The sequence below is a fragment of the Haliotis cracherodii genome, unplaced genomic scaffold (assembly GCF_022045235.1).
Source record: "Haliotis cracherodii isolate W230 unplaced genomic scaffold, xgHalCrac1.p SCAF_4, whole genome shotgun sequence".
NCBI classification, from domain to species: domain Eukaryota; kingdom Metazoa; phylum Mollusca; class Gastropoda; order Lepetellida; family Haliotidae; genus Haliotis; species Haliotis cracherodii.
The window spans coordinates 70,831,009-70,857,814 of record NW_027266297.1 but is presented as its reverse complement, the minus strand read 5'-3'; the positions used below and the strand labels follow the sequence as shown (position 1 = coordinate 70,857,814).

At 40.7% G+C, this 26,806-nt stretch overlaps 1 protein-coding gene across 1 annotated transcript; it reads left to right on the top strand.

The window, feature by feature from the left end:
- Window positions 1–22,647: 22,647 nt before the first annotated feature.
- LOC139479637 (uncharacterized) lies at window positions 22,648–23,623 on the top strand. Its single transcript, XM_071262478.1, has 2 exons — window positions 22,648–23,224; window positions 23,487–23,623. The coding sequence occupies exons 1-2, from the start codon at window positions 22,648–22,650 to the stop codon at window positions 23,621–23,623; spliced, it is 714 nt and encodes a 237-aa protein (XP_071118579.1).
- Window positions 23,624–26,806: the final 3,183 nt, after the last annotated feature.

Here is a 26,806-nt window from a genome sequence, read left to right as displayed (position 1 = left end):
GATATAAGACTAAACAAAGGGCAAACTGATGTCACTAGGGATACAAGGCTAAACAAAGGGCAAACTGATGTCACTGGAGATATAAGGCTAAACAAAGGGCAAACTTATGTCAGTAGGGATACAAGGCTAAACAAAGGGCAAACTAATGTCGCTCGGGATATAAGGCTAAACAAAGGGAAAACTGATGTCACTGGAGATATAAGGTTAAACAAAGGGCAAACTGATGTCACTAGGGATATAAAGCTAAACAAAGGGCAAACTGATGTCACTAGGGATATAAGGCTAAACAAAGGGCAAACTGATGTCACTAGGGATATAAGGCTTAACAAAGGGCAATGTGAAATACAACCTCGAACACCGACGAAAGGCGAACGCTTCAAGCAACGCTTCCCGTTTTTTTGATGATGCCTATTATTAACTTGACCCACAGGTAGGCCATTCTCTAATGCAGATGCACATCAAAACTACTAAGTCAATGTTAGGTAAATCATTATTGGAGATAAGATGTTGTCATTAGTGTCACATAGAGCATAGCGTAGATGGGAAGGAAAATCACCCGAAAAACAGAAAAAAAACTTTCACGTGGATTGAACACATATACTAAAATGTGTTAAATGTTTTACATTTACCATGTTTGCAGAAGCACAACAGCTTTAAGGGAAACCATGAATACTGAAATATTGGACATGAAATAAGAAATTAAATGCACAATGGAAACGTGCGATCGATGATGACTGAGCAGTATGTGAAGGTTTCAACCAGTGGTTAATTCACTAAAAGTTTATGACTTACATCACTTGGTGTTTGGTTGGGCAGATACTGATCCCTGAAGACTGATCACGCCAGCGACCAATTTTCATAATTGATTGTTCAGCCTGATGACGCGGCCAGTGTTGTTTAATGACGAGAACACTGGTCCATCCTCTAATCGAAACTGTTCTGACTTCTTTAAGTATGATTGTAGGCATAGCACTGGACACACTTGTGGACTGCTAGCATATGGGAGTGACACAATATAACTCCTTCTGCAGGAGTCATTCGTGATGCCATGGAATGCTAATTGAACACCTTGTTCAATAAACTCAACATCGCTAACTCGCAGTAAACCTTTCTCTGATGTAAATGTCACAGAATTAAACACAACTGTATCAGGGACTATATCAGAGGGCCTAGAACATGCAGGCCTTGGGACTGAGGACTGAAGCCAGTCAAACCGGCACGATTGGTAGACTTAGTCAGTATCCTTGATTTAGTTGATGCCACCAGTGTTGTATAAGAGGGCTTTAAAGACGAGAACGCTGGTCCATCATGTAATCGAAACTGGTGTTCTGTCTTCTTCAAGTATGACATTGGGCACACCCGTGGGCTGCCAGCATATGGAAGACATGATATGACCCCTCCTACACAAGTCATTCTTGATGCCGTGGAATATATATCATTATCAAATCGTCGGCCCTTCGTGGCCATGTGTTTGTCTACATAAACTTATATATTGTGAAAACACCAACAACACCTTGAGTACCGCGGCCTCATTCAGTCCTATTGTCGTAACTGAAGGCCAAACATTTAATTTTGAGTCTAATTACTGTATAAAGAGCGTTAAATTCCAACGAACTTAGAAATTTGAAAACTGAACCACAACTGGTTGAGTCATTAAGTGTGGATATGGACACATCGGTAAATATCGCCAGCGATGTACTCCGGGGTTCAAATGGGTATGCTGACGCTGTTTTAAGCCAACAAAACAAAAATGTTCACCAGTGTGACACGGACTCTTCTTAGGCAAGCGCATCAGAAAAACGTAAGTCTTCAGTCCCGACTTCGCCCTGTGACACCCCTGGATTGGGTGCTATTCTTCAATCTAACGCCGAACTTGTAGAAGGGGAAAAAATGATGGAAAAGTCATTTAAGGCGCAATTTCAAGTCTTAGAAGCTCGCTTGACAGTAAGTCTGAACTGCATACTAAAAGCAGAACAGCTGAAATAAGACGTGAATTCGACGAACAGGTTAAAATTTTAACTGCAAAGATTGCAAAACTTAACGCAACGTGTGAACTAAAACTGACAAAAATGTGAAAATAACCACGAATCATTGTCAAAAAAAGTGTGCGAAATTAAAGGCAAAATAAGATCAATGCCTCGTGAAACAGATTGGATAAATCTGTCATCATGAGAAATCTATCTGTGGATAAACGAGAAAAGGAGGATCAAAACGTGCTCTGTAATCGCGTAAACCAGGTGATTTCGTATGGTGGCCGAGAGGGGACATCGCTTCCCGCTTTCTCCCTCTATCGCTTTCTCGGTCTATCGCTTTATCGCTCTATCGCAAGCAATATCCCCTCTTGACCACTGTAGGGACCGCATGTGATATCTGCTGCAATTTGGAGGTAATGTTGAACTTTTCTCACTATTTACTTGAAACATAATTTAACTGTAGAAACGTAGATGATTTTAAAACAATCCACCGATTTTGGCGTCAAATGTAATTGATTTATTTGTGGCCTAATTCAGTTGTATGTGACCATCACGCCGAAAGCTTGTGGCAGATCATGGCAATACGCTCTAAATAAATCAGGTTAAAATCTAAATATATACAATATATATAAGTTAAGAAGACTATGGTTAACTAGTCATGGCTGATTGTTTTGCGAAATTCAATCTTATAATTGTGAGTGTTCTATAACTTGTTTTCGGTAGTATATGATGTTACAGTGTGTCATAAGGTTGTCTGTAAATGTTCTTTTTGACAATTGATGTTTGTTTAACTTGAATTGTGTTTCTTGTCTTGTGCAAATCTACAAATATATGTACTTGCGTATAGTAATTTGATTAACACCGCTGTGAGTGAGTGAGTGAGTGAGAATGGTTTCACGTCGCTTTTAACAATAATCCAGTAATATCACGGGGAACACCAGAAATGGGCTTCACAATTGTTTACCATTCAGTTTAAATGGATAGAGAATTGCTACATAAATATGTGTATTCCTGCCTGAGCCTATACTATAATTGGATATCTAGTCTCTCCTGGCGGAATCATAAGAGGCAAAATAGCGGTGAGAATTACAGGAATGGGTCACTAAATGTTAGCAAAAACCGTTTTAATGTACGGCATTATGGGAAATATCGCTTTCTCGCTCTATCGCTTTCTCACTTTATCGCTTTCTTGCTCTATCGCTTTCACGCTCTATCGCTTTCTCGCTCTATCGCTTTCTCGCTTTATCGCTTTATCGCTCTATCGCTTTATCGCTTTATCGCTCTATCGCTTTCTCGCTTTTTCGCTTTATTGCTTTCTCGCTCTATCGCTTTCTCGCTCTATCGCTTTCTCGCTTTATCGCTTTCTCGCTCTATTGCTTCCTCTTATGACTAACCATAGTCATATGAAGGAATCGGGTGTTCTTTAACTTCTTTAGAATAGTATGCACTGTAAATCTTGAAATTAACGTTAGAGTTAATTATAAATGCAAAAAAAATGAGCGTAGACTTAATGTCCGTATTCGACGTAATAAGCGCCCAGGGCGCTCTCAAAATAAGAATATTATTTTGGTGAAAAAAAAAGTTGAGTTAAAAAATATATTTCGTGGTTTATGCTGACAGCCTGAAATGTTTATGTACGACAGATATATATTTCCCGAATTTAAATGCCCATAATTAAGTGTGCATATAACGCACGAGTGCGTATTATACGCGAATAAATAAGTGTTGTGTACATTAATCAATCGGAAGGGGTGCTAACTGGGATTGTTCACAAGCCAATATATTAGCAAATATCGCCGTGGGCGTTTATTAGAGCGGGGCGCTTATTACGTCGAATACGGTAATTATACTTTGCATTTATGTCTCAGAAATGACTGTTGATAAGACGGCCTCACTGAACACTTTGAATAGCGGAAATACCAACTTGAATATAAAACCAATCAACTATCTATGTCCCCATTACGGAACAATATGTCATCCCAAAACTAGATATTACATAATGGACATCCGGTAGTATTACCATTGCATTGATATAAGCGTTGTTTTTAGGAAAACACCATTGCTTTTTATGAAGTACGTACTACTCGGCGCTATTGACCGGTGTTATTTGCTATTTGTTTTGATAACTTGGCCTGGGGCGGGGGATCCAATGGCCAAATAGGGCAATAATTCAATCAAATTCCTTTTTACGCAGAAATACGTGGATTGTTATAAAAGCACATATATCTGTACTGTTAAATTATATTTAGGTAGATAGTGAGAAAATTTCAACATTCCGTCCATATGTATAATTTGAAATGCGACTGGAAGAATAAAATCTCTCTCTTTTATGATTAAACCCCACCCCCCTGTCACAAGAAGAATTAGTGTCCAGGGAAAATATCCATACATTACTTAAAGAGGTCAGTAAATCTGACATGTATCAGTTTCACGGAAAGAGATCAGTGGCTGCAAAAAATAAGGCATAGGACTTCTTACGGCTTGGATTCTGGAATACCGGAGGTTGGGGTTAGAGGGACTCTGAAAACTTTCAATCTAAAGAGTCAGTTGTAAAATCTTTCAGCTGTGACGTTTTCGGTGTTTGTGAAACTTTTGAACTAGGAACTGTTATTAACTTGGAGGGATACTCTTGGTATGGAAATAATAGGACATATATGAATAAACGAGCTAAAAGGGGATCCGGTGGGGTAGGACCTTTTGTAAAGAACAGTCTGCTACAAACATATAAAGTTGATATAATTGATAACAGCAAGGAGGACATCCTCTGGTTAAAGTTAGTTTCTCGAATGAAGCCTGGCTTCAAAATCCAGCTATGTGTGTGTTATTTGCAGATATATAGGTACCCGAATGAAGGTCTTCTATGTATATGTGGAGACTTCAACTCTAGGATGGGGGATGAAAGTGATTATGTTCAGGGAGCTGACGAAATACCAGATAGAAGTACATTCGATTCGGTTTAAAATGCATATGGAGATTTATTTAACGGACCCGTGAAGATTCCGGGGTAGAATAGGTCTTCAGCAACCCATACTTGACATAAAAGGCGACAATGCTTGTCGTAAGAGGCGGCTAACGGGATCGGGTGGTAAGGCTCGCTGACTTGGTTGATACATGTCATCGTATCCCAATTGCGTGGGTCGATGCTCATGATGCCAATCACTGGATTGACTGGTCAAGACTCGATTATTTTACAGGCCGCCGTCATATAACTGGAATATTGCCGAGTGCGGCGTTAAACAACAAACAAACAAACAAATCCTAGTCGACGGGAGTATGTATGTTCTCAACGGCAGAGTCGGGCATCAGGAATTTACATACATCAAGAATGGGCATTCTGTCGTGGACTATGTCATCACATCTCACGAAGATCTCGACTGCTTCACAGATGTCAATGTGGTGAGAATGTCATCTTTAATCAACGGCAGCAACGATCCCGACAGCTTCCCTGACCACTCCCTCCTCCCCTGGCAGATCGGTATCCCTCCTGAGATCACTGACAATACCCAGGTCTCCCCTCCGAACTACGAAGCCTCTTTCTCAAAAAGGTACATACAAAATAAAATCACTACTACTTTTTTAAATGATAATAATTCTGTTGATAAGATTAATTATCTTGTCAACAATCTAGAAAATAAAGTTAAATGTTCATAAAGACATAAATGCTGCCTTTTGTGATTTTCTTGCTTTCATGCACAACGAGCTGGATAAGGTGGCTCTACCAGGCAGTCAGATAGTCAGCAACCCCAGGGCTCGGTCTTCCTATAAACCTTACTGGACTCTACAAACGCAGTGCGACAAGGTGCGCAGCTGTGAACACCTCTGGTTGAAGTGTAAAACACGGAGACGCAAGCAGCTGAAGGGTAGTTTCATTGCTGAACGTAAAGAGTTTGATAAACTTTTAAGAAAATGTAAAAGAAATTATCAACGTAATGAACAAGCACGCCTGCTAGAAAAGTTTAACAATAGAGACTCACGTTCGTTCTGGAAGACCATCGGCTAAAGAGGCATATCAAACGATAGAAATAACAGTATTTCATTGGAAATTATTGATGATGACGTTGTCATTACAGATAAAGATGTTGTGTTTGAAAAATGACTATAGTTCTCTGTATTCAAAACATGTTTATGCTGATTGTTTAGAATCTGAACAAGCTGACCTAGATAACGAGGTCAACCGTGACGTAGGACTTGACACTAGTGGCCTAGATGCAGCAATAACGCGTGCTGAGGTTGAACGCGCTGTAGCACTTGCTAAACGTGGACAGGCTGCTGGTCCAGACCTACTCCCGGCTGAAGCTTTGAAAAACAACAAGTGTATTGATATTTTGTGGAAACTGTTTACCTATTGTTTTGACATTGTATTTGCCCCGATTTATGGCAACTTAGTGTTAATCCAATTAGAAAATCTGATACAAATCCACGGGATCCCCTCAGCTACCGAGGAATTTTCCTACTATCAGGGGCGGTCGGGTAGCCTAGTGGTTAAAGCGTTCGCTCGTCACGCCGAAGACCCGGGTTCGATTCCCGACATGGGTACAATGTGTGAAGCCCATTTCTGGTGTCCCCCGCCGTGATATTGCTGGAATATTGCTAAAAGCGTTGTAAAACCATACTCACTCACTCCCCTACTATCAGTGAGTGAGTGAGTTGGGTTTAACGCCGCTTTTAACATTATTCCAGTTATATCACGGCGTGTCAGCTTAATGTGGGAGGAAAGCCCGAAGTGATGCAGGTCTCAGACGTTTACCACTTCGGTGAAACCCACGAGCACGGGTATGGTGCTGACAAACCTAGAAACATAATCGGGGTGAACCGGGATTCGAACCCACAATCATAGGTTTCTGGCGTGTCCAGGGGACGCAACTCTGCACAGCGAATCGCGGCGCCTTAGACGACTGGGCCACCCGTGCCCCCCCCCCCCCCCCCCCTACTATCAATTCCTTGTGGCAAATTGGTGTTCGACATGGCAATTAAAAGTTAATCAGAAAAAAAATAAAGTTGTTCATTTCCGTCAACTTCCCTGTTCAAGATCAGATTAAACATTATATTTGGATGATGATGTCATTGATTATACAGAAGCTTATAAATATCTTGGATTATGGTTTCATGAACACCTTAATCTTAATTTTACAGTTAATGAACTAGCAAAATCTGCAAGTCGTGCTTTTGGGGTAATAGTATGCAAATTTAAATCAGTTGGTGGTCTACCTTATGAAGATTTTAATACTCTGTGTTACGGTCAAAATAACATCATTAGAATAATTCCTATTTATTTTTCCAAATTATTAAAGTTTAAATTTCATTCCAAATTTAGCATGTACAAGATTATTATTTTATGCATGCTTCAGGAGTTTAGCCAAGGACGGTTACTCTGTTTAGGCTGCATGCCATGCATGCTTTTTAGTTTCTCGAAGGAGAGAATGAGGACCCATGTGGTCAGTGACAAAAAAGCAAAAAGTAAAGGTTAGAGAAGAATATGGGTCTACCAAAATGGTATGTTGTCATGCATTTGTATTTCTTTTCCATTGTCAATATATTTCTGTAGCAATTTTATTTCCCAAATTGTTGTATTTGTAACTTTTCTGAAGTAATGATAATGTGTTCAGTTTTCAATCACTAATGTATACATTCTTTCTGTGCAAATGCTCTTGCAATTATTTTGTCACAATTTAATGTCTTGTGTCAACTTTTGTTGTTTTAGTAATTGTCATACATTGTTATTGCTTTCTTTACATATTGAACTGCAAACTTATGACTGTTTACTTTTCCTTTGCAGTCAATCTTCCAATTCCAAAGAGGTTATTTATTGGTGATGAGTTGAGAATGAGAAAGGACTTATCAGGACTGTGACTGTGAAAACGCAAACATCCGTGTTACAGAGACCTGTAACAAAACTGTGCTTTGTTCTTGAAACGGATGAATAAACAGTGAAATTCAATGATGCATTAAGTGCATATGAACTCAATGATAAAATGATTTGAAGTTTTATTATTTCATCTATTTGGGGCCGTCGGGTGGCCTGGTGAGCCAGGCGTTCGCTTGTCACGCTGGGGACCCGGGTTCGAATACCGACATGGGTACATTGTGTGAGGCCCATTTCTGGTGTCCCCCGCCGTGATGTTGCTGGAATGTTGCTAGGGGCGGCGTGGAACCATACTCACTCACTATTTCGTCTATTCCATTGTGTTTTATTGAAATGCTGTTAATATTTGAGTAAGAATGAATGAATTTGTAATACAGTGTTAAACAATTTGTTTCGATCATTTATGATCAAAAGAACTGGAATTGATACATTTTTGTGACACGATTTGCTAAGTGAAAAGAGGTATTTTTCATTGGGTATATCTCTGTTATCTTAAAAGCATTTGTTTTATTTGCGCATTATATTTATAAGTATTTTTCTTTATTCGTAATTGTCCCATTTGTATTGGTACAATTAAGGGGCTGGGGTGTTACGGTCAAAATAACATCATTAGAATAATTCCTATTTATTTTTCCAAATTATTAAAGTTTAAATTTCATTCCAAATTTAGCATGTACAAGATTATTATTTTATGCATGCTTCAGGAGTTTAGCCAAGGACGGTTACTCTGTTTAGGCTGCATGCCATGCATGCTTTTTAGTTTCTCGAAGGAGAGAATGAGGACCCATGAGGTCAGTGACAAAAAAGCAAAAAGTAAAGGTTAGAGAAGAATATGGGTCTACCAAAATGGTATGTTGTCATGCATTTGTATTTCTTTTCCATTGTCAATATATTTCTGTAGCAATTTTATTTCCCAAATTGTTGTATTTGTAACTTTTCTGAAGTAATGATAATGTGTTCAGTTTTCAATCACTAATGTATACATTCTTTCTGTGCAAATGCTCTTGCAATTATTTTGTCACAATTTAATGTCTTGTGTCAACTTTTGTTGTTTTAGTAATTGTCATACATTGTTATTGTTTTGTTTACATATTGAACTGCAAACTTATGATTGTTTACTTTTCCTTTGCAGTCAAGCTTCCAATTCCAAAGAGGTTATTTAATGGTGATGAGTTGAGAATGAGAATGAAGATGGAAATGGAAATGAGAATTGTTCTTTTGTTCTAGGATGAATTGACATTTCTTGTGATCCTTACACTCTCTTCTGCAAATCTTGTTCAACCAATATTGTCTTATGGTTCTGGTATCTGGGGATCCAAACAATTCAGGTTTATCAACAACATCCAGAACAGAGCTTGTCGGTATTTTCTAGGAGTTGGTCAAAAGCCCCCACACTGGCAGTTCGCGGAGATATGGGGTGGACGTCCCCTCTCGTGAAACAACATGTTGAGGTTCTCAGATTCTGGCGCCGTTTACAAAGAGCACAGCAATCCATCATTGTTAGATCTGTGAGTAAGTGGTCGCTCAAGTTAAGAAAATCCTGGTATAATGTTACATATTCACATATTTTAATCGGGGCTTTACCTGTGTCAAATGTTTTAAACATATCCCCAGCTGAATTTGATTCTGCAAAACAGTGGTTAATGTGTATTGATTATAATAACTGGCTTGTAGAATTATGGAATGATAGAAATGTAGTAAATGGTAATAATCTAAGAACGTATAGATAATTTAAAACTGATTTTTATACTGAGAAATATGTCAGTGTTTCACTTGATAGATATGAAAGAAGTATTCTGAGTAAATTCCGGTGTGGAACCCTGCCTTTAGAGATTGAACTAGGGAGATACACAAAACCTGTAACACCTTTAGTAAATAGACTCTGCAAGTCTTGTGCCAACTGTGTTGAGGATGAAATACACTTCCTTTTAACTTGTGATCATTACTCGGACCCACAATTTGTGTAATTCTTTTTCTAGTTTAGATCCCTCCTTCCTACAACTTAATCCAGCAGACCAGTTTAATTATATAATGAATAATGATTCAATATGTAATAAGTTTTACTCACAAAAATGTATATGCGTCGTTGTCACACACTTTCTTAATATCATGTCACTACCCAATTAACCCCGTTTTAATGCATTGAGGTATATTTTAAATTGTAACTATTGATGTAACACGTATACTCGTGTCTCGTAGGCCAATGCTGGCCGGTGGATGTACTTTTAATTCATGCCATATTTGCAATGCTACTGATTTTATGCATCCAGTGACACGGTAATAAAATATTTTTCTTCTCTTCTTCTTCTTCGTAACTGCGCATGGACTTATTATCTTGGCCCTACTATAGTTACCTAATGTATTGTAGTCCCGGGCCCTCAGGGTCAATGTAGGCGTTAAGCAATATTCACTCACTCACTCACTCACTCACTCAGGGTCAATGTGAGCCATGACTCAACAACTTGCCTGGATAGCCAAATCTATTTTGAACCCGAGTTCGAATGATTTTTGTCGAATATTATCTGGAAAATAACATTCCCACGAGACGCAGTGTTTGTTTTAGTCCGATGTGACCTAGATTTGCTGAACTTTGTTTTGAAAAGCAACAAAACGACGTTATATTTCATTTTCGATGATCGATCAAATGTAATCAAAATGCATCAAAATGTGAATTTGAAATGTAGATTATGCAAAGAATTTAATGAAGAGGGAGCAAGGGCACTAAGCTGATGATGAGCCTAACCAGCCTGACTGTGCCAGGATCACCCAAACCCTCTTTGCTGCATTTCCTACTTTAATCTGATAATAGTGAGTGAGTGAGTTGGGTTTAACGCCGCTTTTAACAGTATTCCAGTTATATCAAGGCGGGTCAGCTTAATGTGGGAGGAAAGCTCGAAGTGATGCACGTCTCAGACTACCTACAAATTGAAAATAAAGCTACAAATATAAATTGAAAGTTACACTTGCCTGGGTTGTTGAATTCTTTGACGATATCTGATGTACACAATTTAACGTGAAGTCCTGCCACCTACACATACACAAACAAATGTCAAGTTCAGGCTCCATGGCAACAATATAAGATAAATATGATACAAATCGTTTAAAGCAAGGATGACAATGGGGATTTTCAATCCACCAGCAGAAGTATTGATTGACCCTTTTCCCTTTTCACGTAAGTACATAAACGTAGACACAAGGTAATAATGCTGTATTCCGACATATGTCACGAAACCACGTCTCCCATGGATACTGTTGCTATGTCCCGTAAGCTTTGGGATGCTGAGTGTTCATCCCATCGCTTTACCGTGTAACATTTATCGAACAAAAACTCCACGTGCTAGAAATGTTGCATATATTACAACTAGTAAGGTTAATTTTTTTATAAGTTTCAAAAACCAATTTTTATAAAGGAGAAAAATGGAAATACCTCTGAATATACGAGGATGTCTAGGATTATTGTACGTAGCATTCATATGGATTGGTGTTCCCTCCCAACTAGCCTAATATGTGCACAAACACACAAAGAAGATGTAAGTTTCTGCTTCTAAGGCAACAATACCAGACAAATATATTTCATATATGCAATTCACCAGATTTTTCATTTCTACAAATTTGCCCACTGAGACGGCTATGAAAATGATGTTGCGGTTTTTGTATGTTGCACTCTGTTCGTTTTTCTGTCTGGGACAGTATGAATTCAATGGTGGAGAGTAACAACATATATACAGAAAGCTTCACCTTGACATATTTACAGGCAGGCGATAGACAATCTGTTTTCATGAACCAAATGGCTTCATCAGACGGACATTCAACACACATTTGCAGAAAATACGTAAACATATACTCACAGCGTGGCGTGGAGATATCAATAACCATCCTAATGAAAACACACTGACTGACTGAAGTATTGACAGTAGTCAGTGACATCCCCTTGGTTACCACTACCAAGCTGACTGTCGTTCATTTCCCGTAAAGCACTACTTTAGGGGTTCCTCTATGTCCACATACAATGTCTAACATTAAAATTCAATGGGGGAAACTAGTTTTGCAGGTTTCACCTCGCCTAGCTAAACTAGATCAAGCTATACAGGCTTTGAGGCTCGACAGATCATGTATATGTCGGGTCACCGAAATGAAGCGTCCATTCGAAGCTGTAACAGCGGATGCTCAACTGTCGTGTATTGTTTCGGGGAATCCAATCGCGCCGCCTCAGGCGTTAATCCCCGTCATCAGCTGCCGTAGTATGACTCAAACGGTTACAGGCCGCCGAAGCCACATTTCGGAAATAGATAGCCAAAATTGGATGTGGCTCTCGTGGCAATGGTTACGGTTGCGTGATTGTGGAATGTGGCTCTCGTGGCTATGCTGTCAAAACATGCTTTGTGATTCTAACAGGTTACCGTATTTAACAAAACAAGTTTTGTTTTCTCATTTATTATTCAGATCATAACAGGGATAATTTATTCAACATTACATTGATGGATATCATGACAGGTCATATTACATTGTCACATTACAGGTCACGATTGTGTAATGAATTGTACTTCCTTCTTCGTGAAGGTTCTGACCACTGGTGAGAGGGTCTCAGGACTGGAACCTCTGTGAGTGACTGCTCGCGCTGAAAGAGCTTCACTACCTCGTAGATCGGCACTTCGGGTGGCACTTCTTGACAAGTCTCTTTATCTTGTTGTGCCACCCTTCTAGGTGATTGTTGGTACGGTGGCCTTGGTTGTCGAAGTGATTCCAAATCTCTGGGATGAAGGCCTGTCCTTGAACCCAACTGGTTGTCACATAGTCCATGAAGGCAGTCACTTTAGGGCCAGCAGGAGAGTCAGCAATGGCATCAAGCCACACATCATCCACCTTGTCACGAGGTGACGTGAAGCAACTCACCCTGAGTTGTGATCCTTGCATTGCACTCCTTGACAATACAGGACCAGTATCTTCTTTCACCACGACTGCTCTTACACGGAAACTTAAAGCCATCATAGTACAAAATGACGCCTCCTCTGCCACTTTCAATGAACTTTATTTGAACTTGTGCATTTGCCATGGTTCTGACCTGGAGTGAACAGGACGTCACTTGAATATGTTATGAATAACAGGTTTAACTCAATGTCAGTTAAGAACGTTTACTCAATTTAAAATGTGGGACACTCATTTAAAGGTATCGGTAATCTGTTTAATTAATTACCGGCTAGAGTAGGTGAAATGCGCACAGCTGAAAATGTGGCGCATCCGGCAATAGTCATTTTTTAAATGTGGCTAGACACCGACTCAAACACACAGCCAATGTTCACAGAGCGTTAATATCAATCCAATTTTCAGCATCAGCCGGGTCTGGATTTCTTTCCACCTCTAACGTTTCTGTGTGCAACTTTTATTTCAAGCGAATGACATTGCCGTAGCCGCATTTTCTGTGTTTGTAAAACGAAGTGATGTCACCCCAAATGGAATGTTTGGGACGGATGACGTCACGACTCTCCGCGTTGATATAGTTCGTTTAAAAAAATGAATGTTTGATGTTTAATGGATTGTTTTGTTATGATTTATGTATCTGTCAATATACGGATTGAAGTTGTATTTGTTGACGTTCATCAGATGATGAATACAGTGCCTCACGTGAGCAAACTTACCATGAAGTGTAAAGTCCTTAACTGAACGCTTAACATTGCGAAGGCCTTTTTGTAGCGTGCGTCTCTCCACCCGATTGCGATAGCTGACGACGCACATATCCTCTGTTCGTCCACACCCGTTTAAAGGGATGTTCGACCATAGTACATTAGGGGCTGTAAAGAGTAATGGAGTAAAACAGTAACATTTCAGCTGGCTGTGCGCAGAACATTTTCCCAAATTCAAAATATACACAACGAAAAAAGTTAAGCACTCCCCTATATCTGAACCATGACAAGTGGCAAAAATCATGGCATGGGATGACTGATCACAGAAGCTGGGCGATACCAATGTCATCGGATATAACAAACATTTGACAACAAATAAAGAAGATATTGTGGAGTTGTGATTGAAATTTACTGACATCATGGTAACACAGGTACTGTTTTTGACTTTAGACAATACCTTAAAAAGGTATCGAACTGCAGGATAAAGTGAACGAGTTACATTTGATGTTCCTTAAAGTCTCTACTTGACATGACACGTGAAACAGATCAGTAGCGGGTAAAACGCAGCTACTTCTCACACATCCAGGCAGACGTTGGATCTGTTGATGGGCCAACAACAACCACTCCTGATGCAATGCTGCTTCCATTTGGCGTAAATCTTGTACAGGAGGATCGCCGCCCCATAATGTCCCAAACATGTTCAAGGGGGTTCAAATCTGGGCTCATTGCTGGCCAGGGTATAGTAGTTATTGCATTGGCCCTCATGTAATCCACGACTGCATGCGAACGATGAGTCCTGACATTGTCATCCATGTACTGAGGTCGAGTAGCAAGAGGGTGGTTGTCAAAATGAGGAACGACGACTGGCCTCAAAACGTCCCGGATGTACAGAGCCCCTGTTAAGTTACCCCTTATGGTGACCAAATCCAGCCTGCAATCATGAGAGATACACCCCCAAACCATTACCGAGCCCCCGCAGTATGCAACAGTCGGTTAAATGTTACTGGGGGTGTATGCCGTGTTCCAGTGCCTCCAAACCCTCGTTCTCAGTGACGTGGAGCAGAAAGCGACTTTCGTCTGACCATTAGGTTCGTCTCCAAGTTCTCAGATTCCAGTTCTGTCTCGCAATACACCATGCTAAACGAGCAGCTTTGTGGTGATCTCTCAACCAGGGACGCTTTATGACTCGTCTAGCCCTCAGTCCTGCTGCTTTCAGTCAGTTCCTGGCGGTTCTGGTGCTGAAACGACGATTAGGCAACCACAGCTGTATCAGACAAGTACTTGTTATAAAGGATTCTCGACGTCCCGAGAGGGTCTCTGTCTTCGCGATGTGTCGTCACAGGAGTTCTTCCAGATCTAGGACGGTCCTGTACATCACCGGTCTGAGCATGTTTCTGGACTAAATGGCTTACGACAGTGTGATGATACCCCAAATTCCGACCAATGTCATTACAAGACATTACTGTGTTATGCATGTCAATTATTTGCCATCTTGTGGCGTTTGATAATCGCCTTCTTCCCATGGTCACACAATGACATGGAATAACTGTTTAAAACCGAGCTTAAGAAAGCAATTTTAACATGTGGTTATACTGCTTTGAGAGATACTCGAGGGTAGCATGCTGCACGGGCATACCATGCACGGCGCGTGAGCTTTCGTCACGTATGACTGATTACACCATCTCGAGAAAACGTAATTCTTCCCGTAATTATATCTTTCATGACAGTTACAAATATTGAGACAAAACAATAATGAAATATATAAGGGTGTGCTTAACTGTTTTCTTTGTGTATACATTGTCGAGATCCTTGGGGTATTGCCTCTGTGACTGCAAACTACAAACTAGTAACTTCACCTATTTCAAGGGAGTCATCTGGGTACTTCCGATACGACCCTAATTTAAACAAATATCTGTTGTACCCCCGACTGTCCTCAGGGTGTGTAAAGATCCCGGAAACAGCTTACTGACAGTGTAAAATGATAGTTTTAATGATATGGTTAAAATGCATGTTCAAAACATTAGAAAATTGTGACAAATTGAGACAGAAAGTCTCGGGTTGTTAGGGAATCGATAGAGAAAGGATATTTTCTATTTATCATCGTTATGGTTTCCACGCTGTCGTTGTTATTCAATTAATCATCAGAGAGGTAAAACACCTTCGTCATGAAGCACTGAACAGTTATTCAGGGTATCAATAAAGCAATGCTCAATCGGTTACATAGGCACCGGTATTTTTCCGATTACGATACACCTTGAGTTAATGGTAAGATTTTAGTTTTATCGAATCAAATAACTATCAAAAGGCACCAGACCTATTCATATGCCAAGCTTGGAAGAAAAATTGTACGGTTTTCAAGATCTGTGCCAAGTTTAGTGATTCAAGATCTGTGCCAAGTTTGGTGTTTGGTGAACCCCCACCCCCCGGCCGGAGCTCCAGTTCATTATCGCAGTTGGGGTTTGATGATCTTTGTTTGTTTGTAGTTTGTTGTTTAACGTCGCACTCAGCAATATTCCAGCTATATGACTGCGGTTTGTAAATAATCGTGTCTGGACCAGACAATCCAGTGATTGACATCATGAGCAACGATCCACGCAATTGGGAGCCTGACCATCCGTTCCCGTCAGTCGCCTCTTACGACACACCTAGTCTCCTTTTACGGCAAGCATGGGTTGCTGAAGACCTATTCTACCCCCGCATCTTCACAGGTCTCATATCATCTAACATTGAACAAATTGTACGTGCTGTTTAACGCCGTTCTCAGCAATATTCCAGTGATATGACTGCGGTCTGTTGTATAAAAAATAAATGCAACTTGAAACTTGAATCTTGAAATCTGAAAGTTGAAATTTTTCCGTAAATAAGTATCACATGCAGTATACAGTATAGCAAGTGCTTTATACTCTATACCACATGCAGTATAGAGTTTGTGTCGGCGGTGGGCAGGAGCACATATTTCCGAACCCCTCTCCCTCAGGCAAACACCTCATGGGAGGTCACAGGTCAGGCGTGCAATCGGCAGTTGTCTTATACGGCCAAGAGTAAGATCTTCCGGACGACAACTGCACTAGAGTAATGTGGATTGCGTATAAGGTACTACGTGGTCTGGTTTTATTGCCTTTTTAAGAATATGATCAACATTGTTTTAGAAGCTTTATGCATGTAAACCAGCGCGGGCGGGACAGTTGGGAACTGGGAGTGAAACACTAAGCACCTTTTGAGACGAGCTCAATAAAACGTTATGGACCCGTGGACGGACTTGTGTTTTCAAGACGTATCAGGTTGAACTTCTACGGCAGATATAAATTTGGTTATCGCTTCCTACCTGTAACATTAACTGAACCTAACGTCCTTTTTACACATTTTTGATGGGGCGACAATGCGACAACGAGCCATATTTTGACCTTGAAAAATGTCGCATGGTGTTACGTTTGGTTAATTTTGACAAGTTTTGCTTGTTTTTGAAAGGGTGACAACGCGAAAATGTCCCTTCTAGGATTCCGTAGTATTCCGTGCAATTACAACTGAGTTATGAGTGACCTGTTTTTAGCAATATTCCAGCAATATCACGGCGGGGGACATCAGAAATGGACTTCACACATTGTACCTATGTCGGGAATCGAACCCGGGTCTTCGGCGTGACGAGCGAACGCTTTAACCACTAGGCTACCCGACCGCCCCCTGAGTTATGAAAGAAGCCTAAAATTCCTATTAAAAGAAAAAGTGTAAAAATGCGCTATTGCAGCTACTGTTTTCATAGCTCTTCAAGAAGCATTATCAATAATGGGATGGGTGATGAGTTCAACTGCATGCCGATGTCAGAGTCTAAACGTTCTGATTAACAATAATGCTCTGAGTCAATACATTTTGCCAAATGAATGACAAGTATTACCTGTAGGAACATATTATTGACACACGTCCATGTTTTTGACGGACAAAGTGCTTTACATGCTCGGTAATAGAGAGGAGTGGAGTCATTGTTTCCATGTTTTGTTTAAGTGAACAAATGACTTGCCCTTGCATGTGTTTGCGACGGGTGCCAGCGGTGTGGGAGGATACGCTCAACTTTTCGCGAACACCCGTTATTAAGGCCTGAACAGCATCGTGTTTTTATCCATCAATCTGATTCGACGTGATATAACTGAAATACTGTTCAAAGTAGTGTTTACATCTCTCACGGTTAACATCTCTCACGGTGCGTTACTGCAACTGTCAAAATTATGTGATGTCATGTAATATGTTCAAGAAAGCATATTCAATTATCCAGTTAACGCCCCAAACCGCATTTGTTAAATACTTATGATAACAGATCAGATACACGCATGGTGCTTTGACTTACAACTAGGCCCCCAAGTGGTGGGAATTTGCTGTGAATCAGAGATTGTTGCGTTTCAAGTTACCATAGTACGTTTAATTAACTTGCCCGTTCTCGCCCTTACGCTGGAACCATGCCTCGTGGTGACAGCAGATGATTAATGTCCACAAGATGTCTAGCAGACTACGCATATATGATCTTTTTAAAAAGAGAGAGAAATAAGAACATTAGCACAATTAAATCGACCCATCTTGTAATTATACGAGTTTCAGGATATCAAACTACAATCGAGCTTATTAAGTTTCTGAAATCTGATTGCATTTAAGCATCTTCCTTGCTTCAATCATATCTACAATGTATTTATAACAATACAAAGGCATGTCTTTGCAGCTCAGTATGATTCGGTCTACTTTCGCCTGCAGTCACTGTACAGAGAAATAGTGATGTGGTGTGTAATGTGATAGAAAGTCAAGAATGAGATATTTGGTAATAACATTGAGTAGAGGATAAGTTCGACACATTTATTAATATCAAGGTATTAAAAATGCAGCTGATCTAAAACAACAAATGGTTATAAGTGATTTATAAGAAATTACACGGCCTCCTAAGCGGATTCCAATTGTTCAGTCACACTAGACCACTGATCATACCAAACTCTAGAATTGCCAAACGCAGCAATCAAGTTCATCATTTAACAAACTTTCTTAATTCAAGATAACATAAAACGAAAATAGGCGTTAAGTCAATATGTAAATACAGGTTGTACTGGTAAATGTACCACAATGTATCGATTGGATTTGGATGATTTTATGTGCACTTTTTCAGCAAACACATTTGTTATTTCATTCCAGGTCAAAGTCTGGTTTCCCACACTGATTTGAATTGCTCTTTTGGCATGTTTGATCATACTCTCATAAATCCCACCCTGCTGTGGGCTCAGTGGAGTTGGGAAGATCCATTTCATTCTGTGTTTCTTACTGATCTCATGGTGGTCTTCAGTCAACAACCTTTTTATCTCTCTCTTTGCTCCCACAAAAGAAGTTCAAGTATCAGATATCCCTGTAGTTGGCCATCCATGACTCGTGTAAACTGCCTCATGGCATGGAGAAAGGAGTCTGTTGATAAACTCTCCACTACTTCCAAATGTATCGCCCTTATCACAACACTGGTGAAGGGCGCTCCCCACGCCTCTTTTGCCTTGTTTCGGCCTTAACGCAGATGGAAAGGACCAAATAAGTCAACACCAGTACCATTCTACCATGAATTTGGAATTTACTCGATTCTGATTGGTCAATCAGAGGCTATTAAATCACAATAAACCCCCTCTGATTGAAACAGCTGGTTTGACGGCCGCATTACCGCGGAAGCTAATATTCACAGAATAGTACTATTTTCAGTCACTGTCGGTAGGCATATTTAAATAATTATATCTACAATTACAGGTTACGAAATGCACAGATGCGGTTACTACAATATTCAAAGGATGTGTGGCAGCACATTTCGTGCAGAAAAACACGACAGAAATCAACAAAGGGAATGAATTTACGTTTTGGAGACAACACAGAGCTTGGAATTTTGGCGCTTTTCTATATACGACTGTGACGTCATATCTTTTGCGTCACAATGAGCGATATGACGTCATAATGGTGATGCGCGATGTAGAGCGAAAGCCTTGCAAAGCTTGCTTTGTTTTCTTTAGGGATGACCACCTCATGTTAGCTTACCAAGTTGCCGTGCTTATATGCTTTCAATGCCTGTCATATGTTCGAGTGAAGTATAACGTTGTAAACAAACTGCTTGAGTATATACAGCACCATATTTTGTTCGGTGATTCCGTAATTCAGATCGATAACCCACTCAAAACACTGAACTCAACCCATGCCGCTTCACTCAGTATATTTGCTAACACAAAAGAGTTCGCGTTTTATTTAGTCATGGTAGAATGGAGATAAACATACAGTGTTTTCAATGTAGAGCTAGGTTACATGCGCGTTCGGTTCCAAATTCAATTTAGCGGGATTAAATCTACAGGTAACCTAGCTCTACATTGAAAACACAGTATGTTTATCTCCTAATTGACACGTTCGGCAGACAATTCGTTCATAAAAGTTTCATGTGGTGGTTGTCTGAGTTTCCGGCAAACAGTACAGTTTCTCACTAGAGTCTTGACTGAATTTCTGCCTTGAAGGATCAAATATTTACGCCATGTTTCTGACAAAGTTCTCTCTGCTCCAGCATGATAAAGTCTTACATGAGTGTCGCTTGAAATTAAAACAGATATGGGGTTTGATGCTGGCAACAAAACAGGGTGACACTGTTCGAAGGTAAGAGGTGAGTGGCGTAGTCGACCTCCAAATCTGATCACTCTATTATCTTCAAAGGGAGACAATTCAGAATAGGACTTGCTTTATTCTTTCCCCTGACCTATTCTCTCGGCACTGCAATGAGGGCGAAAACAATAAGCTTTCACATGTAAGAGTTTTCTCCAGCTGGAGAATCTCTGACAATCCAAGAATGGTTCAGACTTCTCTCTCTGTACATTAGTACATATCTTCTTTAATATTTTCACCTCAACATCTTCACTGCAGCCTATTGTTCAGGCCAATCCGATTTGGGTACTTTAGGAATTCTGGATCATTGAACCAACTTTCCTTATTTTTCCCACCTTGACACCACTGTTCAAATCAACAGCTGGGTTTAGCTTGGTTGGAACATACTTCCACAATTTCACAGGCCATGCTGACTGTATTTCTACAACTCCTACTCCCACAAATGGTTTCAATGTTGTGGACTCAGACTGCATCCCTACCTTAACCTTTCAGTTTCCGCAGTTTCAACGTGGCAATTCTTGTGAGGACTGTAACGACAGCTGCCAGACCAAGGGAATCGTATAACTGGGCTAACTGGGAAAGAACTGTCCTTCTTTTAAACTCTTCCAGAATTATTTTTCTTTCACTCTAAAGTGAAAGGTGTTACTGTAAAAGTTCCACAACACCTAAAGTTTTTACACTTTCCTGCGCCTCCTTACTGGAATCTGGTACATTCAAAGACTGAAGTTTGGTATCACTTTTCACCTGATGTCGTAATTAATCTGTTGATGAGATCCATTCTTTTATCTTGAAACTCCCGGAAGATAAAAAATTATCCAGGTTTGACGTTGCCTCCAATCTGTACAAAGCCTGTGCAATGATCATCTCTTCGTGTAAAGATCCAGTCAACTTAGTCTCTGAATATTCATCAAGCTCATCGATCCAAGAATCTACAGTAGTTTGTTGAGGGCTGCTTCCTCTGGGATATCCTTTTGCACCTTCTGGCGGATTTCCTTTCTCGTCAACAGGAATATTGTTCTCTTCTTTAACCTTCCTAAACATTTCTCCTGATTTCAAGACTTCGTCCTGATCCATGCTTGTTGAAGAATTGTTGATTTCTTCTTCAATTGTACAAATCTGCCTGTGATGTTGGGCTTCCCTACTTTGAGTCGTTTCCATTACTTTTCTACGATAGTCCTCAAGTTTCTCTTCAAAGTCATATAGGTCATCTGACAGTTCACTCTCACTTGGCAGGTTGTGCAAGTTTGTGACTTTTACACTCATATAATGCATCATGTAGGGTTTGCACTTGCTTACAATCTCCCCGCAAATCCAACAATTCTTTCTTCGCTCTTCAGTGTTGTCTTTTCCCGATGGCTTATAATAGTCTATTAATTGCTCGGGTCATTTTGGCTTGTAACAACCATCTCGTCTGGCGAACAAACGTTTCTCTTTCTTCCACTTCTTGATTCATGGTAATATTCTCTACTACAGTAACTAATTGTTCATGAATTTCTGCTTCAACTTCCTCTAAAATGAAGTCTTGAGTAGCCATCATTCATAAACAAAGTGAAGTAACTTCTATAGGTCGACACTCTTCTTCTCCACTTCAGGAATAATAAACAATTCTCTCTTTAGAAATTTGTTTTGAATGAACACTGCCTGCGGAGGATGTCTTCTAATATCCTTTTATTAACGTAAGTTGACAAGTGCACCTGGTGGTGCTAGCTTTACAAAGGGAATATTCTGTAAATAAACAGAACTCAGAAATAATAAATGATGCTTCAACCATACATTTGTCATCTGCATTCCACATTACCTCAGAAAATTAAAGGCATTCTCTCACATGGAATCACAAAACGCCCCTTCAAAAATAGACTACCAAATGGAAGATTAAACGCTCTTCAAGCATTGTATGGCTGGCCTCAATTTGAAATAAGAATACCACATATCCTAAACCTTGACAGTGCACCCCAAATATACCAAATAACAAGCGAGAAATGTTTACCCTCCATACAAAATGGACTCTTCCAAAAGTTTACAAATATGGAGAAAATATGGTTTAAAAACGCTGATGATATGTCACGTTCCCAGTTTTATAATTATACTCGTAAAGACGTGTAAGTATCCCAAAGACCGGCGAGGAGTGTTGGAGTCACTGGGGCGTGAGCCACGGTAACGGTGTAGCGAGACAGAGGCCGCGCAACAGCGGTAGTAATTGAGCGGAAGGTAGAGTCCGGGCTGCGCACGGGGAACTGCATTGTTGCCTAATACTCAAAACATTATATACTCTTCAAAAAAGAAATGTTACATCAGAAAAATCAGTCCAAAATTATTGTGAGTGAATAAAGTGTTGAAAATATGATGCATAATTAGAAAGCGGGGCATTTCCTGCACAGTAGTACTCAAAAGAGTGAACATGTCGCCCAAACGAATCACTTACGAGACACGGTCGACAAAATGTTCCACATGTGCCCCATGTTTGCACGTGCAACTGAAGTTGACTCCGTTGCACGTGCAGTCAGTGTGTGACTTCACCTGTTTGTCTGTATTGCTTGATGAAATAATGCCACGTCTGACTCAAGAGCAACGTCACAACGCAATAGGCCGTCTGGAGGCAGGACAGACTCAACAAACTGTTGCCACAGCCATGAATGTGTCCCGCGCAACCATCAACAGGCTATGGATGCGGTACTCAACGACAAGAAGTGTTAATGATCGACCTACAGCAGGCAGACCAAGAGATACCACCCCTGTACAAGATCGCTACATCCGACTTCAGCATCTTCGCGGTCGCTTTAGAAGAACTTCACAAACAGTAAACAGCGTACCTGGGTTGAGACGCATCTCCGATCAGACAGTTCGCAACCGATTGATAGAAGCAGGGATCCGAGCACGTAGACCTGTTAGACGCAACGTCTTGACCCCACGTCATTACGCTGAACGCCTTCAGTGGAGTAATCGTCATCGTGTTCGACCACGTGCATGGTGGAGAACAGTTCTCTTCAGTGACGAGTCCCGTTTCATGCTTAACAGGGCTGATGGAGGGGCCAGGGTTTACAGGAGGCGTAATGAACGTTACGCTGCTCACTGTGTGCAACAGGCCGACCGTTTTGGAGACGGAAGTGTGATGTTGTGGGCCGGTATCACTCACAATGGCAGAACAGATCTAGGGCAAGTTGCAGGTGCAATGACAGGCGTACGATACAGGGATGAGATCTTGCAACGTCATGTTTTGCCATTTCTGCACCGTCATTGAGGGATTTTCCAGCATGATAATGCCAGACCGCATATTGCACGTGTGTGTCAGGAGTACCTGCAAAGAAACAACATCAATGTGCTACCCTGGCCTGCCTGATCACCAGATCCCTCACCGATTGAACATTTGTGGGATGTTCTTGACAGGCGAGTTCGACAACGTTTTCCACTTCCAGGAACACTCCAAGAACTGTTCCAGGTCCTACACCAGGAATGGCAGAATATCCCACAACGCACAGTGCAACATCTCATTGCTTCTATGGGTAGGAGATGTCAGGCAGTGATAGACGCTAATGGTGGACATACCCGGTATTAACAATCTGACTCCACCTCCTGCTGTTCATTACCATTGCCGTTTCGTTTTGTGATCAAGGTATCAGTCTTATTGGAGACATGATTCGCTAATGACCTAAGACCATGTAGTTGTTATTGTTCTTTGTGATACTGCCTTTCAAAGTAAAATATATCCCCTTGGAAATTGATGTAACATTTCTTTGTTTGAAGAGTATATGTATTTTACAGTATGATACCCCCTAAAGCGCAAAATAATGTAAACAACCTACGACTACACGCCGAGGCACGTGTTCATGTCGGCATGTGTTGCATAGTGGAGAATGTAGTACAGATGAAAAGTGACTTACCATCTTGCGACGTTTTGTTCAGACGCCGCAAGGTGGATTTTTCGCCTTTTCATAGGGGATAGTGGGTGCGTTTATTCACTCAGTTGGGGGTGTTTCACTCAGGTGGGACCATTTCCTTTATTTCAGGGGTATCCCCAACCTGATAATTGACTCGTCCAGGAAAACATGAAGAAAACCCCTGTGACAATACTTTCAGAAATTACACTAACCAAATCCATGTTAATTCGCACACATTATTTGTGGGAAATATTCAACTTATAAATATTATACCTGAAGAGTGAATTCTCTCCGCAAACAAAGCTTTCATAAAGAATGACACTGGATGCTCGTGCCTCGGTACATGTGCTCTTCTGAGAGTGCAGCGCACAACAGAAACAATACTAGTTTTCAAAGGGCGATATCACTCCTGCCTTTTAAAACAATGCACACACCTAATAACATCACAGGTGCAGAAAAAATCCATGCGTTTTCAAAACACGGGTCTTATTGTTAAATATAAAGAGAGAGATCGTCTTGTCTGTAGCGTATTTACTAATTGCATTTGAATATATGCAGTTATTGTATCTTTAACTAGTTGTGACCAAGCATTTAATCATACCTTCTATAGAGCATAGTGTACATTGAAACACGCCCTAACAATGGGGATTTCATATCCAATTTGTATATCAATCAGTCTTTAAAACGATACAGAACATTTGTTTCAAACTTTATATTGCGTAAGCATTACATAGTTTACCTGGGAGTAAGATGGTTTGTTGATCTGCATAGTCTTGTAGTGATGTTATCCCAATTGTGGCTTTCACAATGGCATTTGGTGTAACACATGAAAGCCCAGGACTTAGTTGCAGAAGTGGCGCTGGACAATTTCTAGCTTTTCTTTCTTTCAAGGCAATGTGCCCCAAACAGTGTGTCCGTATAGACCACGGGGTCACAACACTCGATTCCCATTCCCAATACGTACAGCCACCAGAGGATTCAAACTACTCAAATACTTCTCCGAAGAAAACTTAGAATAACGATGCGTGAAGATCCGGGGTAGAATATGTTTTCAGCAACGCATGCAGTAAAAGGCGACTATGCTTGTCGTAAGAGGCGACTAAGGTGATCGGGTTGTCAGGCACGCTGACTTGGTTGATGCATGTCATCGTATCCCAATTGCGTGGATCTATGCTCATGATGTCAATCACTGTCTTGTCTTGTCCAGACTAGATTATTTACAGACTGTCGTCATAAAGCTGAAATATTGCTGAGTGTGGCGTTAAACAACATACCAAAAAACTTAGTGGTACTGATAAAGACTCCTCCAGCATAAACAATGCGTGAGTGATGGTTTTTAGCCGCTTTTAGCAATATTCCAGCAATATCACGGCGGGGGACACCAGAAATGGGCTTCATACATTGTACCTCTGCCGGGAATCGAACCCGGGTCTTCGGCGTGACGAGAGAACGCTTTAACCACTGGGCTACCCGACGGCCTCCATAAGCAACAGAACATTCCACCGGGACATTAATTTCTCGAATTGCAAGATATAGATTAACATGTAGAATTAATTAATTAATTCCATACGTAACTCAGGTCAGCGCTTTTACCAACACTGTATTCCAGATGTCATTTATTTGCATACTTTGCAGTCACGTTCAATATTATTGTAGATCTGTTGTATTTGTGTTGATCAATGTTGTGTCATCTACTGGTAGTATTCCTGGACGCTTCCCCAAGGGAGACACAGTCCACAGCCAGAAACATTAAGTCCACACTGTGAATTATTCATGTACAGAGACAATAGTCATGCAGTCATGACACGACCATGACCCTTGTCTAATGTAAAATATATCTTGTTTTTGTTTTACATTTGTTTGTTGTTTAATGCGCCCTCAGCAATATTCCAATTATATGACGTCGGTATGTATATAATCGAGTCTGGATCAGACAACCAAGTGATTGACGTCATGACAATTAATACATGATGACATGCATCAACCATGTCAGCGAGCCTGATCACCCGATCCCGTTAGTCGCCTCAATTGACTACCATAGACGCCTCTTACGGCAAACAGGCTTCCAGGAGACCAATGCTCTATCAGAATTTTCACGTGTCAATATATTGAAAAGGCAATGAAGCTTTTGAATGGTACATCTTGTCTAAAAGATTATTCGATTCGATTCCGGTCAAAGCAAACATTCATACAATGTGCAACGCCATCTTGGAATTCTAGCCAAACTACCACACGGGCTGTACCGCGAGTAAACGCGTGCGATCGTTCAGTCATCTGTGTTCAACAACATGTATCTGCCTTAGTACATCCAGTGTTATAGGAAGGTTGTGTTTTAGTGATGTACCTGCACATGAGCTCGCTATTGGGCGGTAAATAAAAATATATACCCCCTCTCTGTAAGTAGAGTATAGTAGTGGCATATATTCTTATTTACTAACAGACAGCGAGTTCCTGTGTTCATGTTACTGTCAACATGCCTTTGGGTAGGGCTTTCTGTTACCGTGTATCTGTCGCCGTCGCCTTATTTCTACTTTTATCCACCTTAAGGGTGTGTCTCTACTGTGTAAATTTAAGTAGTTGTATGGGCTACCGGTACCGGCTTGTACCTGTGACGTCATGACAAACTGACTGTACATAGAGGTGTTGGGTCGCCAGGGCGTGTCAGTTCCCTAAGATCTTAAAGGGGTGTTGGGTCGCCAGGGCGTGTCAGTTCCCTAAGATCTTAAAGGGGCGTTGGGTCGCCAAAACATGTCACCTCCCTATGATCTTAAAGGGGTGTTGGGTTGCCAGGGCGTGTCAGTTCCCTAAGATCTTAAAGGGGTGTTGGGT